This window comes from Diabrotica undecimpunctata, chromosome 7 (genome assembly GCF_040954645.1).
Source record: "Diabrotica undecimpunctata isolate CICGRU chromosome 7, icDiaUnde3, whole genome shotgun sequence".
Taxonomy (NCBI): Eukaryota; Metazoa; Arthropoda; class Insecta; order Coleoptera; family Chrysomelidae; genus Diabrotica; species Diabrotica undecimpunctata.
Genome location: NC_092809.1, coordinates 43,554,390 through 43,573,880, shown reverse-complemented (window position 1 = coordinate 43,573,880; position 19,491 = coordinate 43,554,390). Strand labels below are relative to the sequence as shown.

At 35.0% G+C, this 19,491-nt stretch overlaps 1 protein-coding gene across 1 annotated transcript in view; it reads left to right on the top strand.

Annotated features, from left to right (window-relative positions):
* The first annotated feature begins 755 nt into the window (after window positions 1-755).
* The window catches only part of LOC140446318 (phytanoyl-CoA dioxygenase domain-containing protein 1 homolog), a 22,330-nt gene continuing 3,594 nt past the window's right edge, over window positions 756-19,491 (top strand). The window contains exons 1-2 of the mRNA XM_072538859.1: window positions 756-912; window positions 16,128-16,277. Of these exons, the coding sequence (XP_072394960.1) occupies window positions 889-912; window positions 16,128-16,277 (174 nt within the window). The 5' untranslated portion in view covers window positions 756-888. The remainder of the gene's footprint in view (window positions 913-16,127; window positions 16,278-19,491) is intronic.

The following is a 19,491-nucleotide window of genomic DNA, read 5'->3' as shown; positions in this document are numbered from 1 at the left end:
ACAACTTTATTTGACATTTTCTTAATTTCCATAACATATAGTGAATTATAGTTTTCACTGAACATAGAGGAAAGATTGAGTTCTCACGTTATATTTTTAAAATTATAATAAAACAAAAGTGTATGTATCATATCATCACAAAACCTAAAGAAAAAGTAGCCTCATTTTTTACGGTAGCAAACTGTCGTCTCCGGTGTAATTAATAAACGTATGAAAAACTGATTGCAACTTGGTGCAAAATTCCATGTTTATTAATTTGTCCAACTATTGCGCAATATGGTGTTATATTGCGTAGTTGGCCGGTACGTTCTTATTGTGGCATTATCTTGAAGAGACAATGCCATTGTGGTTTTATTAGGTGGTTGAAATAAAACACATTCTTTCTAAGAAGAAAAAAACTCAGCTTCAGAGTCTTAGAAAGAAACAGAGCCCTTCGAGCAAAGTGCTCTAGGGAGCTACCCTACACGGGTAAAACCATGAGTTAGACACTACTGACTTGAGATCCGAAAATGTCCCATATTTAAAGATAAATTAACTTTTATATGAAACTTTTTCATTTCTCAACCAATTAAATTTAATTATATGTTCCAGAAGGAAGGCAATGAACATCGAAGTGCGTGATTGGTGGCACTTGATGACAAAACAAAATTATTATTATTTACAAACATTCCTTCTCGACAACATAATATCTACTATTATCAAATTTTACAGTCATATCGGCAACATGGCACATTTACGACCTTCTAAATGGGACTAAAGTCAACTGTTTCAATCACTTTGAGTGCTTTGAAAACAGAATTTGCCAGATACGATTTGGCTTTAATTTAAACGAGTTTGAAAATCGATTTTACAGTGATAATTATTGTAGTTCAGTGAACAATTAAAATAATGTTTGACGACGTGAAAAGAAAGGTATTTTTTAAATTTAAAGTAACTTTAAACTTGTGTCTTAACATTCAGTTATTTGTTTATATTTGAAATAGGAAGTTTGTTTTTGGGAATATAAATGACAGAAACTATATTTTTAATGCTTGTTCGTATCGGCAAATATTTCCGGTCATTTTCTCAGTTTATGTAATGTTTAAAATTTAAAATATCGATTAGTAAACCTTTGCTCGTCATAGATCAACGTGGGAGAGGTAAATAAAATTCAAATTCTGTAGGCTATATTCAACCAGATGATTAACAATGAAAGTATGCATATCATATATGGAAAATTTTGAGTTTTCTTTATTAAAACAGATTCATAGGTGAATCAGTAACGTTTCTTGATAAAGTAAAACTCTAAAGAGCGCGTTTATTCCATCATTCTACTTTAGTTTTTCTTCTTTTGCTGTTATGAAGTTCCGCATATTCTTTGCTACATTTTACTTAACTACATATTTGTATTTTAATGAATACCTGGTTAGTGTATTCTTGCGCGTATCCGCCGCTACCGGAATAGTTTTTTAAATTATATTTTTGCTTTTCTTTCAATCGATTTTCATGACCTTTTAGTCCGATATTACGGCGATACCCTGTAATTTTCCGTGTCGCCACCGAATTGCATGAAAATTTGGTTTTAGGTTCTACCAAAGAATATATTCTTTGGTTCTACTTATCCTCCACTTCACTTTTGGATTTGTGCCGTTGGTTGCTTTTTATTATGCCGTTATACGCCTGGTACAGTAAAAACTACTTCTAAAATAAAAAAAAACAGTATGATTGTAAATTAAAGCGGGTAATTGATTTGATCTTTACTTAAATGACATTAAACAACATAATTTAAGATTTTATCACAATTTAACCCCTAAATCTGACCTCCTAGATTAGTTATAATTAAAACAATGTCATTGAATACCTTGTCTCCACTGATTTGCATGGAAATTTGAATTTAGGTTATACTTACCCCCCACTTCAAAATTTTACTTGTGCCGTTGGTTCCTTTTTATTTTTTTGGTGTGAAAACGACCCCTATTAAAAAAATCATAATATATAATTGTAAATTCAAGCAATTTGGAATTATTTAGTTATACAGTGACAGTGACATTACATTTAGATTTCTTCACTGTTTTAATTTTTTACCACATAATTTCTAAATTATGTGGTAAAATTCATTGAACTTATAAATAGGTATAATAATTTTTTTAATCAAAATGTTAGATATAAATTTATTTTATTTCAGCTTAAAAAACAACCCCTATTAGTTTGTAAGGATGGGTGAAAGTATGTCTGTGCCTTAATAGCACACTATAATAGGTGTATCTTACAATGCTCCAGTATACAAGTTCTGATATCTCCTAAAATATGTGATTGGTTTTTTACTCATAACTCGGTTAGCTTTTAAGCTAATTAAAATTTAAGCATTAAAAAACCATTTTGGGAGTTTTTTAAGGGCAATAAAATCATTTTGATTAATTTTTGAAACTCTTATTTTTAAAAGGGCTGTAGTTAAAAAGGTTTGAATAAGTCTCTAATTTTTGTCTTCACCATCATCCAGCCTTCATTTATCACGTATACTGCTGGACATAGGCCTCCCTTAAACTCCACCATTCTTTCCAATTTCTGCTCTTTGTTGAAATTTTTTGGTGATACGCCTGATGTGGTCAGCCCAACGTGTAGATGGTCTTCCTCTTCTACGTTTGTCTGCTCTTGTCCTTCAATTTGTAATTTTGTTCGTCTATCGTGAGTCGTGCATTCTCGTTGCATGGCCTGCCCAGTTCCATTTCAGTTCCGCTATGGAAATATCAGCAATACTCGTCCTTCTTCGCAGATCTTCGTTTCTTATTCGGTCCGCAACGTCACTCCCAGCTAGACCGTTCCATTCGTATCTGTGCCATTCTCAATTTCGAAGCCGTAGTCTTTGTTAGAGTCATAGTTTCCACCCCATAGATCATGACCGGTAATACGCATTGGTCAAATACTTTTCTTTTGAGGCTAATTGGTATGTTGGCCCTAAGTGTGTTTCGCAGTTTTCCAAAGGCTGCCCACGCTAAAGTAATTCGTCTTTGGATTTTGAATGTTTCGTTATGCCTGCTGATTCTTATTTCATGACCCAAATACTTATATTTCTCCGCCAGTTCTACCACTTTGTTTTGAATAGTTAAACGAATATCGGGGTCCATATTTGTCATAAACTTAGTTTTGGTCAAGTTCATTCTGAGGCCCACCTTCGAACATGCAAAGTCCAATTCATTTAACACATCTGTGGCTTCTTCTAAATTATCTGTGATAAGGATAATGTCATCTGCGAAAAGGAGATGGTTAAGCTTTTCGCCGTCTATTGTTACTCCTCTGTGGTCCTAATTGACCATCTTAAATGCATACTCTAATGCCGTTATGAATAATTTCGGTGACGTATCTCCTTGTCTTATCCTACATTTTATTTTTATTGGTTGGGTTTGATCGTGTATTTTAACAGTCATAGTGTCATTTTTGCAAATATTGTAAATAAGTTCACTATACCTATGGTCAATCCTGCTGCCATGCATTGCATTTATAATGCTGTCTATTTCGATCGTGTCGAACGCTTTATGAAAATCTATTAAAGTGAGGGCAAGAGGTTTGTTGTATTCTATAGATTTTTCAATTAGCGTCTTTACTGTATAGAGGTCATCATTGGTACCATAATTTGAACAGAATCCTGCCTGGTCTCTCGGTTGGTAGAAATCTAATTTTTGCCTCCAATATTGATGTCACTAACCTAGTGAAGAGCTTGTATATGTGGTTCAACAGGCTAATAGGTCTATAATTTTCTAGGCCCGTTCTATCTCCTGTTTTATGCAAAAGGGTGATTATAGCATTGTTCTATTCTTTGGGCACCTCTCTTTGCTGCAAACATAGATTAAACAGTTTCCTTAATTTATTTAATAACATATCTCCTCCATTTACGATAGCTTCTATTACAATTTCATCCTCTCCTGGGCCTTTATTTTTCATTTTTCTTAATGATTGTCGGATCTCATCTACCTTTATCCCTGGCATTAGTTCGGAACCTTGATTAATGATCTTTGAAATAGCTATGTGTGTTCCTGTTTGATCATCTCGTCTACTTCTATATAATTCCTCGTAAACTCTTCAACGACCTGTATTAACTCGTCTCTACGTAATATAATTTCATTTTGCTTGTTTCTTAATTTATGAATTTCGCATTTCCCATTCGTTAGCTTTCTACGTAGAACTTTTAGGCTGTTATTTCGGGACTGGACAAACATGACTGTAGACGAATTATTCCACGTTGCAAAAGACAGAGAAGCTTTTAAAAATGTGGTCGCCAACCTCCGTTAATGGAGACGGCATAGGAAGAAGAAGATTTTCCTGTATAGTGCGTTTAATATTATCGGTAATAATTTCCTTAAATCTCTCCTGATTGTATTCGAAACCGTTTTATTCATTTCTCTTAGAGTGTGGCTGTCTGTATTCTTATCGCTTCTCATTTATCTTCTTTGATCCAGCATCGTTTCAGTATATGATAAGATCATTCTCGGAGGTTTCATGAAGTAGTAGCTTATTATTGATATGTGCCTGATATTGATTGATATCTACTGGGGGTGTCCAAATACCATGAGATTTATTTTTAATTATTATGTTCCTTTCTCTTTTTATGTTGATTTGGACTTTCGCTCGTATTATTCTGTGGTCACTGCCTGTGGTGAACGTGTTGAGTATTGTTACATCTTTAATTATTTGTTTTTTGTCACTTATGATGTAGGAACGATTTCGTTCTTTGTTCTACCGTTTGGACTTTCCCAGGTCCATCTTCTGTGCATATTTTTGTGAAAGAAGCTGTTCATGTTGAATAAATTATTCTGGAGTAACAATCCTAGTAGCGTTTCTCCTCGGTCATTTCTTTCTGTGGAACCGAATTTTCCCAAGGATGTTTCTAGCTTTGCTTCTTCTACACCTATTTTTACGTTGAAATCCCGACATAGAATTGTGAATTGAGTACGAAAGTAATTAAGCGCAGTAGATATATCGTCATAAAAAAATTCGATTTCTTCATCTGTATGATCTGTTGTTTTAGCGTATACTTGAATAATTTTGTCAACTATAGTTGATATACTTTGGATGTTTATTATCTTGTTCGCGTGGTTTTTATAGACAAAGAAACCGATGCCTTCGACTGATGTAGTTTCTGGGCCAATCTGATAGAATATATGCCCTGATTCCAGTGTTTTTAAAGTTTCACCTCTCTTTCTAACTGCGCTGATATCTATGGCATCCCATTTAATTTTATTCATTTCAGTTTCCATTTCTGTGAATCTCTCCTCGGACAGTAGACTTCTGGGATTGTATGTACTAACGTAAAGAGTTATGGGGTTTTTGGGTTTCCGTATAGTCAGTTTTTTGTCCCCCGCCCAAAATCCTTGGGACAGACTAATAAATCAGTGAGATATTTTGGACGCATCCTACTCACCTGGGGTAAATCTGTATTTGTTTTAAAATCTGACATCGCGGTTTTAAGGGGTATATTGGCATTAAAACACCACGCCTGCCAGACGGATTGGTGAGTGTTCGCAATATCACTATGTGGTACCGCATCTGTCAGGAATTGTATTCCTCAACCACGGGCCAATAATGACACATCGGCTGACTTGTGTCATGTCCTCAGTTGATCCGCGGGTACTTATCTGTTTAAGCCTTATTCTTACCTGTCCAGCATATCTAGAGCAACTTTCCTATCAGCCATTGGGACGAGCCGTGTCGGGGTTGAGGACTCTTGCGTAGAGTACTGAAGGACCCCTACCTAGTTCAGAGTTCAGTTCTTAGTTCAGTTATTTTTAATGTCTTACAGAAAAACAAAAAAAAACAAAATTTTAAGTTTTTTTGAAAAATGGCAATTTTTTCAAAGTTTCAAAACTTTTTCTTTTAGTTTAAAACCAATTTTTTTTTTAAATAAGCACTTTGAACCGGTCAAACTTACAGATCATATAAACAATAAATTGTAAAGTTGTAACGATTAATTTATTTGGGGCGCTAATTAGCGGGTGATTCTCACGATGATTTTCATTACGTTTTTTCACTCCTGAGAAGTGGTGACATTCACCGCCCTAGTAAAGCAACCCTGGGCTTGAGTCCAAAAGTGAAGTAGAGGGTAAGAGGAACCTAAATATAAATATTCAAGTTAATCCATCGTGACGAAGAAAATTACACTCGAAAACAGTAATTTACTGGAGTATTTATATTGTTTGCCTTATAGCTTAAATATCTCTTTGGTTGTGTAAAGTAAGTAAATGCTAAAAAAAATATCTATGAAAAATGTCCTAAGTGTGTCCACAGTTGATTACATATTGATACCAGTATCTTGGTTTAATTATCTGTATTTAATAATGTAAAAAATGTTTGTTAACACACATCTCGAAGGTCAACACGATATTATTTAAATTGCTTATCGTATTACTAGTTTCAATATCCGTTTTAAAATTAATTTCTTAACACTGTTTTATTTAATTGATAAAAAGTTCACTATATGCTACAGAATCAAGAATCTTCATCTATTAGAATACTTATTAGTAGTCCAGTAGTTTTGATCTGTAAAAACGAGACGAATACGGTGAATTTTGTTGAGGATGTCAATTTTGCGAACCCAAAAAGATGCAAAAAAATTTGCGGTTCCTACCCTCGGGTTTCGTCCTAAACCCCCTCGATGGGCGGTAGGGGCGAGAAACGGAAAACATCGACTTACCAAGAATATGTACGCCGTAAAAAAATGTTTTAAATAAGAAATGTAGCGGAGATAATTTTGAACAAAAATGTTTATTAGCAGTTTTTCTGGATAATGAACGGTTAGCTCAGAAATAACGCTTGAAGCGACCGGCGATTTTGAATGTGTTCAGCGCGAAATCAATTTTTTAAATAAAATTTTTATCAACTGATAAAACTTTCAACGAAAGAGTGCAGCTTTCGTATAAAATCTTTGCATTTTGCAGCAAATGATGTCAGTTCCTATAAAGCTGTAGGTAACTTAGATCGGCTAAAATGCTAGCGGCTAAAATTAAAACATGCCAACAGTTTTAGCAATCAGTGCTTATCTTATCATTGTAGTTGTAGTATCGGCTGTTAAATTTGTGTTTGATTGCTTCGTCTGGATAGTTTTCGTACTCATTGTGTTAATTAGTTTTTTATTGTAAATTAAGACAAAATATTAGGCTAAAGTAAGACGATTTTCGATATACTCCATCAGTTTTTCTTAGAATAACAATGGATATAACAAATGGTACAAGTACACGACATCCACGTCATAAACACATCTCACAAGAGAAAAAACAAATTATCTGGAAGGTAAATGATGGACTAAAAAAAGTTCCCCTCGACGGAAGCTGTTAGTCGCTGTTCTTTTTTAACAGTATCAGTGGCAACAGTTGAACGTATTATGCGCGAGAAAAAACTCCATATACAAATCTGGACGAACGAAAAACTATTAAGTTGGATAAAGCCCAAAAAAAAACGAAAAACATTGCATGATCTGAACAGTAAATCAGTATCATTAGGTGAGCACCAGTGTCTGATAGTCGCCCATATTGGCAGCGATTTGGTTTTCTGCAAAATGGTGCCCTTGTTTTAATATGGAGGAAAACCTGTGACTATCATAAAGACATGAACTCCATATATTTCGAGAAGTTGTTCGAGAACATTCTCCAGCGTATAAATAGTAACTCTGTCATAGTAGTGGATAATTCATCTTACCACAGCCGACTTGTTGAACGCATTCCAGTTAGAAAATCCGTCATGCAGAGCTGGCTACGAGAAAAATGTATTTCATTTACAAGAGGATATGACAATAATCAAGGAGCATCGTGGTAGATATCGTCAATATGCTGTTGAATCAATGTCTAGACTTCATGGACTTCCACCATCATTGAGAGTTGAATCCTTCTTCTTCTTCTTCTTTTTATATAGTCATGACTCTGTTTTTCAATGTGCCTCCAGTAAGTTGTCCTTCCATCGTCTGATCGTCTTCCTATTGGGGAATCGTCTCTTGTCGTCTTTACTACTCTATTTGTTGTCATTCTGCTTATATGATCATTCCAATTTGATCTTCTATTTCTTACCCAGTCCTTGCATCTACGTCGTATATCTGTACTTCTAGCTCTGCCTTGTAGTTTTTTACCGTCAACTTTTCTAGGTGTTTTCATCTCTACTGTTTCTAACATTCTTTCTATCCTCTCTGTGTCAGGTCGTGTTTCTGCCGCGTATGTCATTATTGGTCTGATTACTATGTTGTAAATTCTGCGTTTCATTTCTTTCCAGATATTTTTATTTTTCAATATGTTTTCATTCAGCGTCCTGCGGCTCTGTTTTCTCTATTCACTTCATCTTCCATTTCTGCTTCGAGCTTTCCGTAGCTAGATAATGTGATGCCTAGATATTTAAACTCCATCATTTATTCTATTATCTGACCTTCCAGCTCCAATTTGCATCTTAGTAAATTTTCTTCAATTCAATTGAATTATTTTGAGCTCAAATGAAGCGATATGTTGCCCGAGAGAACGTAACATTTAAAATTGGCGATGCGCCTATTACAAACCACTATAGATTACATACATCCCTCAAATTGGGAAAACGATATTGCCCATGTCATGAAAATAGAAAAGAAAATGTGGAAGTTGGATGAGATAAGGTCCTCTAAAGCTGCAGGGACAAGTAATTCAGCTAAAGGGAGAGGTAAAGTATCTCGGGGTTATACTAGACTCGAAACTTACCTGGAACCGGCAATTAGAAAAAGTAACAAGCAGTACAGTTACAACACTTATGAAGGTCAGGCGTATGTATGGGAAGAAATGGGGATTAAATCCGGACATGGTGCACTGGGTGTACACCATGATGATGAAACCCTCAATTATATATGCAGCGACGATGTGATGGACTAAGACACTTTAAACTACTAGGTCTGCCTCCCTTGCATTTGATAATACAAGGAGAAGCAAGATTGAGAGCCTACAGAGTAAAACAATTACTGAAACTTTGCAATGAAGGGCGTGTGAATATCATGACAAAAAAAATATAATTTTAAGAATTCATATAGGGTGTCTATTTCAGACAGGAATGTATAGAGAAACAAGGAGTACCCTAACCAACAGGGTAAGATTTGGTACACAGATGGATCCAAAACTATAGAGGGTGTGGGGGTAGGAATATACTCCAATAATTCAAGAATTAGCGAAAGCTTTGCCTTGGGGAGGAACTGCACTGTTTTTCAAGCGAAGATTTATGCGATACTGCAATGTGCAAAAGAAAATAATGAGAGAGCTCTTTCAAAAGAGCATATCCATATATTTTCTGACAGTCAAGCGGCACTGAAGCCACTGACGTGTCAGGAAGTAACTTCTAGGCTGGTGTGGGACTGCATCAAAGAACTGAATGAACTGGGAGACCGGAACAATATTAAGCTTGTCTGAGTACCAGGACATCAGGGTATCGAAGGCAACGAAAAAGCAGATCAACTTGCAAAAAGATGATCGAACGAATTAAGAACGGGCTGTAACAAACACATGGAAAAATCTTCATTGGTGGACCATGGAGAAAAAGAACGGAAGAACTGCTTTACGTGAGCAGGAACAAACTGAGAATAGTAACAGGAATGTTGACCGGGCATACACCAGTAACAGAACTCCTGAATACAATAGGCATTTACAATGAAGACCTTAACTACAGATTCTGTGATAAGGAATTAGAAACTGAAAGACATTTGTTATGCGATTGTGACGCGCTGGGCCGTAAAAGATAAAAACTGTATGGGCAACCAACAGGAGACCCTGGTATATTTAGGACACACCAAGCAAAAGACCTGTACAGGGTACAAAAATTCTAGACTGGGTGTAGGAAACAACAATTGGCAGCAAACACTAAGCTTTAGCTTCCGTTATAACGGAGACATTGTATTCAGGCGGGCCCAGGGAGAAAGAAAAAAAAGGGTCGGCGCCAACGAGTCAGAAAACTCGATGGATTCCCAGGATTAAAAAAGCTCAATGTGGTAAATATAAATCTTTTTATCGATGTAATATACTTTTTATCCAAAACGGTCAAGAATGAATTTATTAGATGTATGTTAAAGATCTTCTTCTTCTTAACTGGCTTTACAACTCGGAGTGAGTCTTCGCCGCATCCACTATAGCCCGCCATCTTCTATTATCTTGAGCTTCCATTTTTCATTGTTGTATCCCAATCCTAGATAAATCGGCTTCACCATTATCCTTCCATCTGTTACTTGGGACGGCCTACTGAGCTTCTATCGTCTGGTCTCTCAAAAAATACTGTTTTTAGCATTCTGTTTTCCTCTGATCTTACCACATGTCCTGTCCATCTTATCCGGTTAGCTTATGTTAAAGCTGCTAGGTACGATAACGATACTCGTAATTTTAAATCTCAGAATGCAAGCTAATTTCCATTTTTAGATTGTCTATTTAACTATTTATTAATCTTCCTAAAATCGTAAAAGGCTTATCTACGACTAGAATAAAATCGTTCGTTAAATACTCAAGCTGACCGGACTTCGCTGTGAGTGATCTAGTCAATTTATAGTTCAAACTCTGGCCAGAAAACAGAAATGCTAACGTATAAGGTCTAAATAGTCTGCTGCTTGGACTAGAATACGTTAGTGTATTGGATATACCTATTTATGAGCAGTACAACTAGAAAGATGGGTTTGCGGGTCGGTGTTACCCACTAAATAGATCCCTATTGGTCGACTGTTTACGCTTAAAAAATCAGAGTGTAAAAATGGCTAAAAATAAAATCGTTTTTACTAACAATCGTTATATTTGGTATTTAATTATCTAAACAAATTATTTAAAAAAAGTTGTTGTCTACCTATTTTCATTTTTCAAAATAAATGTCTTATATACATTCAAATTTCGACGTAGACATTACTTTTAAGATGCCTTCATGAAGCGCCACGTGATAGAGAGTAAATAATTAAGAAAAAATTTGTTAAAAATCCTTTATAAAAGGTATATAATTAAAAAACCCAATCGAGCTATGTCATGAAGACAAAACGTTTTCGGAATCCATATTCCATCATCAGTGTCTAGGTGTACATGTTGTGAGCCACTAAATATCTGGGTAAAAAAAACCCGTTAAAAGTTATAGATTACAATTTAGTTTACATTATTTAGTCTTATATGGCAACATGGCAACGTACGACTCCACATGAAGTTGCTGGTCCTGAGACAAAGTGTCTACGAGGACTTGATGATAGCAACTGGAATGTACACCTAGACACTGATGATGGAACATGGTTTCCGAAAACATTTTGTCTTCATGACATAGCCCGATTGGGTTTTTTAATTTATATAACTTTTATAAAGCATTTTTAACAAATTTTTTGTGATACATGGTATACAGCCAGCTACAAGAACTTAGTTTCCTTGTGGATTGAAAATAATTAAGAATCCTGATAAATTGTGCTGACTAAATTTTAATTTGCTAGAACATATTTATTTTTATAGCTGGCTCACTATAAAGAACCACATATTACCCATTAAAATATACAGAGTGCTATCAAAATGAATCGATATTATTTTTATTTCTTTATTATTAAACGGCGTATTTGATTTGCATCCCGTACAATTCGTATGCTGCGTACCTCTTGAGATGGAACGTATTCTCTACCCTTTTATATGGAGTTGAAGCCTGGAAAGTCATGGACGCAACTGAAAGAAGACTTCAGCTTTCAGATACGGTGTAATCGAAGAATGTGGAAAATTTCATGGCCAAAACACGTAACAAACACGGAAACATTAAAAGAAAAAGAAATACTCAAAACTATAAAGGAGAGAAAAATAAGCTACTTTGGTCACATACTAAGAAATAAAAAATATGAGTTGATGCGATTGGTTATACAAGGACAAGTGAACGGAAAAAGAGAACCGGGGAGACGACGCATGTCCTGGTTGAAAATTTTAAAGCAGTGGAGTGGACAACAATAGAACTCTTCAGAACTGCTGCAGATACAGTAAATAAGGCCGTGATGATCGCCAACGTCCTAAAAGGATGAGGCACACGAAGAAGAAGATAATTAGTAGTTATATTACATTTATGAGTCACCCTCCCTAATTTCTTGTCCGAGTATAGTCGCGATGTTGTATCACCCAGACATTTTGACATTGGACTGATCTCTAATGTCAATTTAAAATTTGATCCTAAAAGACGCTTATTATTTAAATGTTTATAACTAACAGATTGCCGAATCAATGTTACAAAAAAATTAATCTGCGAAAATTAAGTGATCTCATCAATTCCTCCGATAGAGTATTAAACCGGTCAAAATCAATCGGTATGGCATGACATATTTATATTATATACCGCAATCGAAGCGAAAAGGATCTAGATCAGCTCAGCTATAAATAAAAGAACTTTATTTTTATGTAATAGTTAAATGTTAATTGGGTTTATCAGAAGTTGGCTGACAAAGCACGTACATACTGATAAGTTATTTAAATCACACAACTCGTATAACAATTTCATTTGTTCTGATTAGTCTTTTATATCTCCAAGAAATATTGTTATGGTATATATTTTACAATAATTTTATTTTTTGTCTTCTCTACAAAAAAAACTTAATGATCCACTGGCTGAAAAGAATTTGTTAATGAATACAGAACGAATTTACTGTGCCTTAAGTACTTAAAAAACTTAAGCAAGTAAACAGAAAAAATACCGAAAACAACAAAATTGCCCAGAATTTTAAACTAATTTACAAAAATGACGCCAAAAATAACTATCTTCAAACTATATTCAAAATAATTATCTAACTATATTCAAATCGTATACAGTGAAACCTCGATATAACGGACTACTTGGGGGGAGGGGGTGTCCGTTAAAGCCGAAAGTCCGTTATATAAAAATATGGTTAAAATAAATCAAAATCAAAATACTTTTTTTTTTGAAAATATATATGTACACTGTAATATATATAAAAATACAACATACAAACAAAATTCTATTTAAGTAATTGTCTTCGGACATTCGTCGTGAAGTGACGTTGCTGTGGATATCGACGCGCTTGCTGTTGGTAATCCCGTTTTGAACAAGTTTCATTTGCACTTTCCATGTTTGCTGTTTTTCTATAATCAACTCCCTAAAAACAGTTTAACTATTGGATGAATAATCAATAAATGTTGTTAGATCGTCGAGATGCGATCTTACCTCTGATAACTTCATTTTTAACAGTCTTGTTTTGTCGTCTTGTTTGCTATCTTTACTTCCGTCCTCAATTTTAAGGTTCATAACTTCATCTTCTACTTCACTTTTAGTCAGGGTCACCTTCATCTACTTCTAGCGATTGTAAAATATCTTCCTCAGCTACATGTTCTCCGGCATTATTATGTATTGTCCTACAGAACTTTCAACCCTTCTAAATCTATGTCTGCATCTTGGCCATCAAACAAATTCTTCCAACCATTTTTTAATGTTTGCTCTTTCACCTCCTCCCATGCTGCAGCAAAATTAAAAATTGTTGATTTTAAATTGTAAGACCTTAAGTTTTGCAAGGTACGTTGCGCTCTTGTATCTTCTGCATTATCTCCATCGTACAATACAACCATTACTTCGTCTAAAAACTTTCTGCGATATATTTGTTTTTCTGCTAAAATTATTCCCTGATCCATGGGTTAAATAAGCGATGTTGTATTTTTTGGCAAAAACATACACCTGAAGTTTTCATCTTCTGAACATAGAATATTTTCAGAGGGGTGAGCAGGAGCGTTGTCTTTGAGCATTTCACCTCTTCTGACGGTATTCCCAATTTCTTCTCCTGAAATTTTCTCACTGAAGGTACAATTTCTTTGAAAAACCAATTTTTGAAAATATCTGAGGTGAACCATGCCTTCTTAGAGCTATAGTATGAAAGGGGCATATGATGCATTATGTCTTTTAAAACTCTAGGTTTGCGAGATTTGCCAAAAACTACAGGTGTCAATCTATGCGATCCATCAGCGTTAGCACAAAGCAGTGTCAAGATCCTGTCCTTGCTAATTTTTCTTCCAGAATCCGATTTTTCATATTTGGAGGCTTGTGCGCTTTCAGGCAAAGTACGCCATAACATACCAGTTTCGTCAACATTGTAAATCTGAGATTCTAAAAGCATTTCGTTACTTACTTGCTATATTTGCTACTAATTTTTGCCTAAAAGGTTCTGTTTCTTCTTTTGGTGCAGTTGAAGCTTCGCCGTAAATTCTTTTATTCATGATTCCGTGCCTTTTACGAAAGCGCCAGAGCCATCCATCACTTGCTCTGAATGGTATGTCCATATGTTGTGCTAATTTAATTGCAGAAAATTTCAATTCGACTGCTCGGACCAGGATCCCACTAGAACGTTGTTACCCATACCATTTTAAGATTGCTTCTTCCAGTGCAGTTTCACGAGCCAATTTCGTTCGTTTTCCAAGATTGCTATGCTCTTCTACATCACACACGAATGCAAATTTATTTATTTTGTATTTGTTTTTTTTATGCCCGAAAGTTTGCTTTTTTATGTCATATTGATTACATACATGAGACGCATGTGTAATATTAACAGTATGTTTTTATTTTTTTTACATTTAACCGGATTTTTTGTCCGTTATATCCGAAGTCCGTTATATCGAGGTTTTACTATATATTCAAGTATTCAGCTCTCAATATACAATATGTATCATGGATTTCAAAATAATCGATTATTAGTAACATACCCGGATCATCGGGTCCGATCATAATCCACTAATTCATCTTGAAAGAAAAACTGTTAAGAGTTTTAAAAAGCTAACTCAAAAAGTGAAATAGTTATAATGCAATTCAAAACAAATAAACCAGAAAACGACCAAAACAAAAAGAGCCAGAGAACACGGTAAAAACAAACGTAAAAGAACAGAAAAAGAACTTTAATACGGTAAAAGGGGCGCGAAGAAATCATGGATGATAAAAAATACTAATTAAAATGCAAAATTGTCAACAAAAATTATTAATAAGAAACAATAATCAATAGCACATCTTCATATATGCAAGAAAACCAGAGAGGCAAAACAAATATGAATAACAGCACAATGTGAGGAAGCAGAAATACTACAGAATTCACTTATCATCATCATCTTTGGCTGTACAATCCCTTGTGGATCCTTACCTACTCTAAGATTCGTCGCCATTTTGTTCGGTTTCTGGCGACCTGTTAGCATCATCTGATTTTTAATATCGCTAAGTCGGTCTTAACTATATCTAGCCACCTAGTTCACGGTCGACCTCTGCTTCTTTTTCGCACAAGGTTCGAAGAAAGACTTACGAAGAACTGTGCTTAAATTTCCTCCAGTTGGCACTGACTCTTAATCGTATGTACTTGAATATTTGTACTTAACTTTGAAATTAATTTTCCCATTTCCCACACTCAAAGTAGTGAATTGTGGTGATTTACGAGTCCTCCCCTTTTGGTTCGGACTCCCACGACCTACCTTCATGGTCGCTAAATGGAAGTGACGCGATCTCAAAATTCCTTCTCTGTCCAGAATCAGTGTAAATTTCCTTAAGTGATTTTTTATCTATGTACTGCGTAACTCGCCGATGTGAGAGCTTAGCGATTTATTTTAAAATCTCTATAGACGAAATAAAGACAAACATATTTCAAAGTGAGACAATTAATATTTCTTCTCGAAAGAGTACCTGCTAATTATAAACAGACTCCAAAGTTGATTAAATATCTATCAGTTTCATTTAAATGCCAATATGTATTTCTTTCAAATAATTAATTAGTAATTTAATTATTCTCAATATCATGGAAACTTAGTAAATACTTTATACTTATTGGAAAACCTATTTCTTGTTATTGTAGACTGAAATATAATTGGTCTACATATCTCTCGTTAATTTTGTATTCCAGGAAAATATGATGAAAATCTCTAACAGAAACATTATCACAAAAGCAAAATGGTGAAATCACTATTCCCAACTTATGCATATGTGCCGCCGATTTTCCGTGAAACGCAAAAAAATAATAAACCATTTTCGGTTCTTTACAGGTTGAAATAAAAATGCTACAATGTTATAATATATGTATTATATCGTTGAATTTGCCAATTTTTGTACTCTATTTCTAACAAGAATTTAATAATTTGGTTTATTAGTCGTAAAGCTTGTTAATATTGTGAATTCAATATTCACTATTATATTTATAATTATTTTAGTTTGAAACCGAAGGTTTTGCGGTTATTGAAAATTTATTCACACCAGAAGAAGTGGAAGAAATGAAAAATGAAGCACAAAACCTTATAAAATCTATGCCAGGTGAATCAAAGAGAACAGTATTCAGTACAACACATTCTGAATCACAACAAGTAAGTATAGCAAAGTATTTATTATTCAACGGCGAAATATGAACGTAGATAATGCTGAAAATCGAGTATGTTTGCTAGGTACTTGTGTTTCATCATTTTCATTTCATCTTTACTTCATTATAATTCGTTTTTTTTTCCATTGTTGTATTCTTTTATCATTTTACCTTCTTTCATATTAGATATTGCACGGTTTTTCTTCATAGATTTTGTGCGTTTATGATTTTCTCTTCTTACGAGAGCAGATCGATAGGTATGTGTTTTGTTGTCCTTCATCATCATTCTCAGCGTATTTTACCATATCTTCATTTCTGCCCACAATCGTCTAATATTTGCTTTTCTGTCTTCGCTGTCTGGTTGGTCTCTTGGCGCCTCTTGGATACCGTAGTGTAATTCTAGTGGACCATATATTGTCAGTTCTTCTCGCTAAATTTCCCTCCCACTGTCATTTTAGAGATTTAATTCTGTTGATTGCATCAGTGACCCTTCAGGTTTTTCTGTCTGATCCATTCTATTCTTTTTCGATTTCTCTTTGCTATACCTAGCATGCATCGCGCCATCGACCTTTGAGTGACTTTCAGTTTCGTTATTATCTCTTTCTTTAGTGTCCAAGTTTCGCAGCTGTGTCATGATTGGTAGTATAGACTGATCGAATGCTTCGATTCTTCGATTTGAATAAAACTTTATATTAGTAGATTAGATTAGTTATAAGAAGCCAGTTTCATTCTTCTGTTGATTTTTGGGAGTAAGTAGCCAGATTTATGTATTAATTGCCCCAGGTACCTATACATACTTGTTTACTGTCTTCAGTGCAGTGTTGTTTATTATTGCATCTTGGACATCCCATAGGTCGTTGTACATAGTTTTTGTTTTTGTCAAGTTTATTTTTAGTCCCACTTCATTGCTAGCTGCATTTAGGTCGCTTATAAGTTCTTGTAGTTCTGCAGGATTATTGCAGTTCATTTTGCTGAATATATTTTCTAAAGTTGAAGTGAAGAGCTTTGGTGACATTGCGTCTCCTTGCCGGACGCCTTTGGCAGTGGGAAATTCGGAAATTCTGTGGTGTTTTCATAAATTTTTACCTTAGCTTTTGCTTGTCTGTATATATTTGCTAAAGTTTCTGTGTACGGTTTGTCAATGCCTTGGTTAGTCAAACCTTCCATTACTGCCTTGGGATATATAGAATCGAAAGCCTTCTCAAAATCTATGATCATTAATGCTAGCGGTATTTCATATTCTTTAGCTCTACTCATTAGTTCTCGAAGCGTATGGATATGATCCAGGGTACTGAATTCTCGTCTGGAGCCAGCTTGTTTGTTGATGATCTTTGTGAATATCTTGTATATGATTGGTAGTAGAATTATAGGTTTGTAGTTTTTGATATCCTCTTTGCTACCTTTCTTATGAATAAGAATTATGTTTGCTGTATTCAAGTGGTCTGGTAGCATCTAGATCTTCGGCAGTTCGTAAATATGCCTGCTAAGATTTGCCAGGTTTTTTGGCAGCGTATTTAAGCAGTGCCACTGTTATGCCATCTATTCTAGCTACTTTACCGCTGTTAATTTTTGTAATTGTCGATCCTACTCTTTCCGGATGGACTTCTGGTACATCTTCTTGATTACTGATTGCTTCAACGGTTTCAGGGGCTTTGTATAGCCTTGTATCCTTATTATTCAATATTTACTCTGAACGAATCGACCAAAATTGCTCTGCACAGTTAAATGAAGAAAAATGAAATATTTTGGTCATGTGATGGGAAACGATAAGCACAACATTATCCAGGTTATAGCGTAAGGAAAATTAAAATGACGCAAATTGTCAGTTAATTGACGAATCTGATTGAAAAATGTGAGACAGTGGACCGGTAAACAACATTCAGAACCGCTTTATTTGATACTGCAAAAAGAATCATTATTATTATTATATTTCCTTTTAACAATGAAAGATGTATTGAATAGATGGGTGTAATACTTTATCCAGGTACTTAATATAGAGGAGGAAGAAGAAAATCTGGAAGACTAAAGAGATGAGGTAAGCGAAACAGACGAGGAAGAAGAGGAACCACCAACGATTCTTAAAGTTAAAGACGCAGTTAAAAACCTAGCCAGAAACAAATCACCCGGAATACATAATCTTCTAGCTGAGCTATATACAGAAAGGTTGCCAGAATACCATAATATCACAGAAATGCCTCCCAAGTGATTAGAATATTGGAATACTTTGCACTATACACAAAAAAGTAGATATCTTTAAATGCCGCAGAGGAATTACTCTTCTAAATGCAGCGTATAAAATATTTTCTGCAATATTATACCAGCTTATGGCACCATATGCAGAACAAATAGTAGAAAAATACCAGGCTGATTTCAGAGATGGTAAATCCACAATTCGTCAAATTGCAACCCTGAAACAAATTTTAGAAAAAACACTGGAATGTGGCATAGATACTAATCACATATTTATAGACTAAAGAAGCCTACGACCCTGTAAAAAGAAGAGAAATGTTCAAAGCAATGAAAGATCAGGTGTACCAAATCAATTTATTTCTTAACATAGTCTCCTTTTAGCTCAATACACTTGACCCAGGGATAATCCAACTTTTTTAACCCGCTGAAAAATACGTTTTATCGAGGTTTCCAAAGAAGGTCTCCATGGTGGCTATGAACTCCTCATTCAACTTAAATTTATGTCCGGCGAGTGACTTTTTTAAGTTTGGAAAAAAAAAATAAGTTGAACTTGGCCAAATCTAGAGAATACGGTGGATTGGGTAGCAGAAATTCATCGAATTGGGCCGTGATGACGCCTAATTGGTCGGGCTGTGGGCCGGTGCGTTATTAAGGTGGAATAGCACTTTTTTTCGCCAAATAGAGCAGTTTTTTCTGCAATTCAGCGTCAAATTGACCCAATAATTCGGCATAGTAGAGTCATGTGACCGCTTTGTCCTTCTTTAGGTAGTTGATGTAGATCACACCTTATGAAGGCCATCACATTTTCTGCCGATAAGACAGTCTTCACGACCGTCACGAAACAGCGCAGAAACTCCTTCGGATTGCGCTTAAACAGTGTCAAACACTGCTCTGAAGTGATCCCACGGTTGCTCTTGTTGAGATCAAAAACCGACGTGAGATCGTTGAAACTTATTAAACCAATTTTTGACGGTCGCTATCGAAGAAGAAGAGTCACCGTACACAGCATTCATTTTTGACGGTCGCTATGA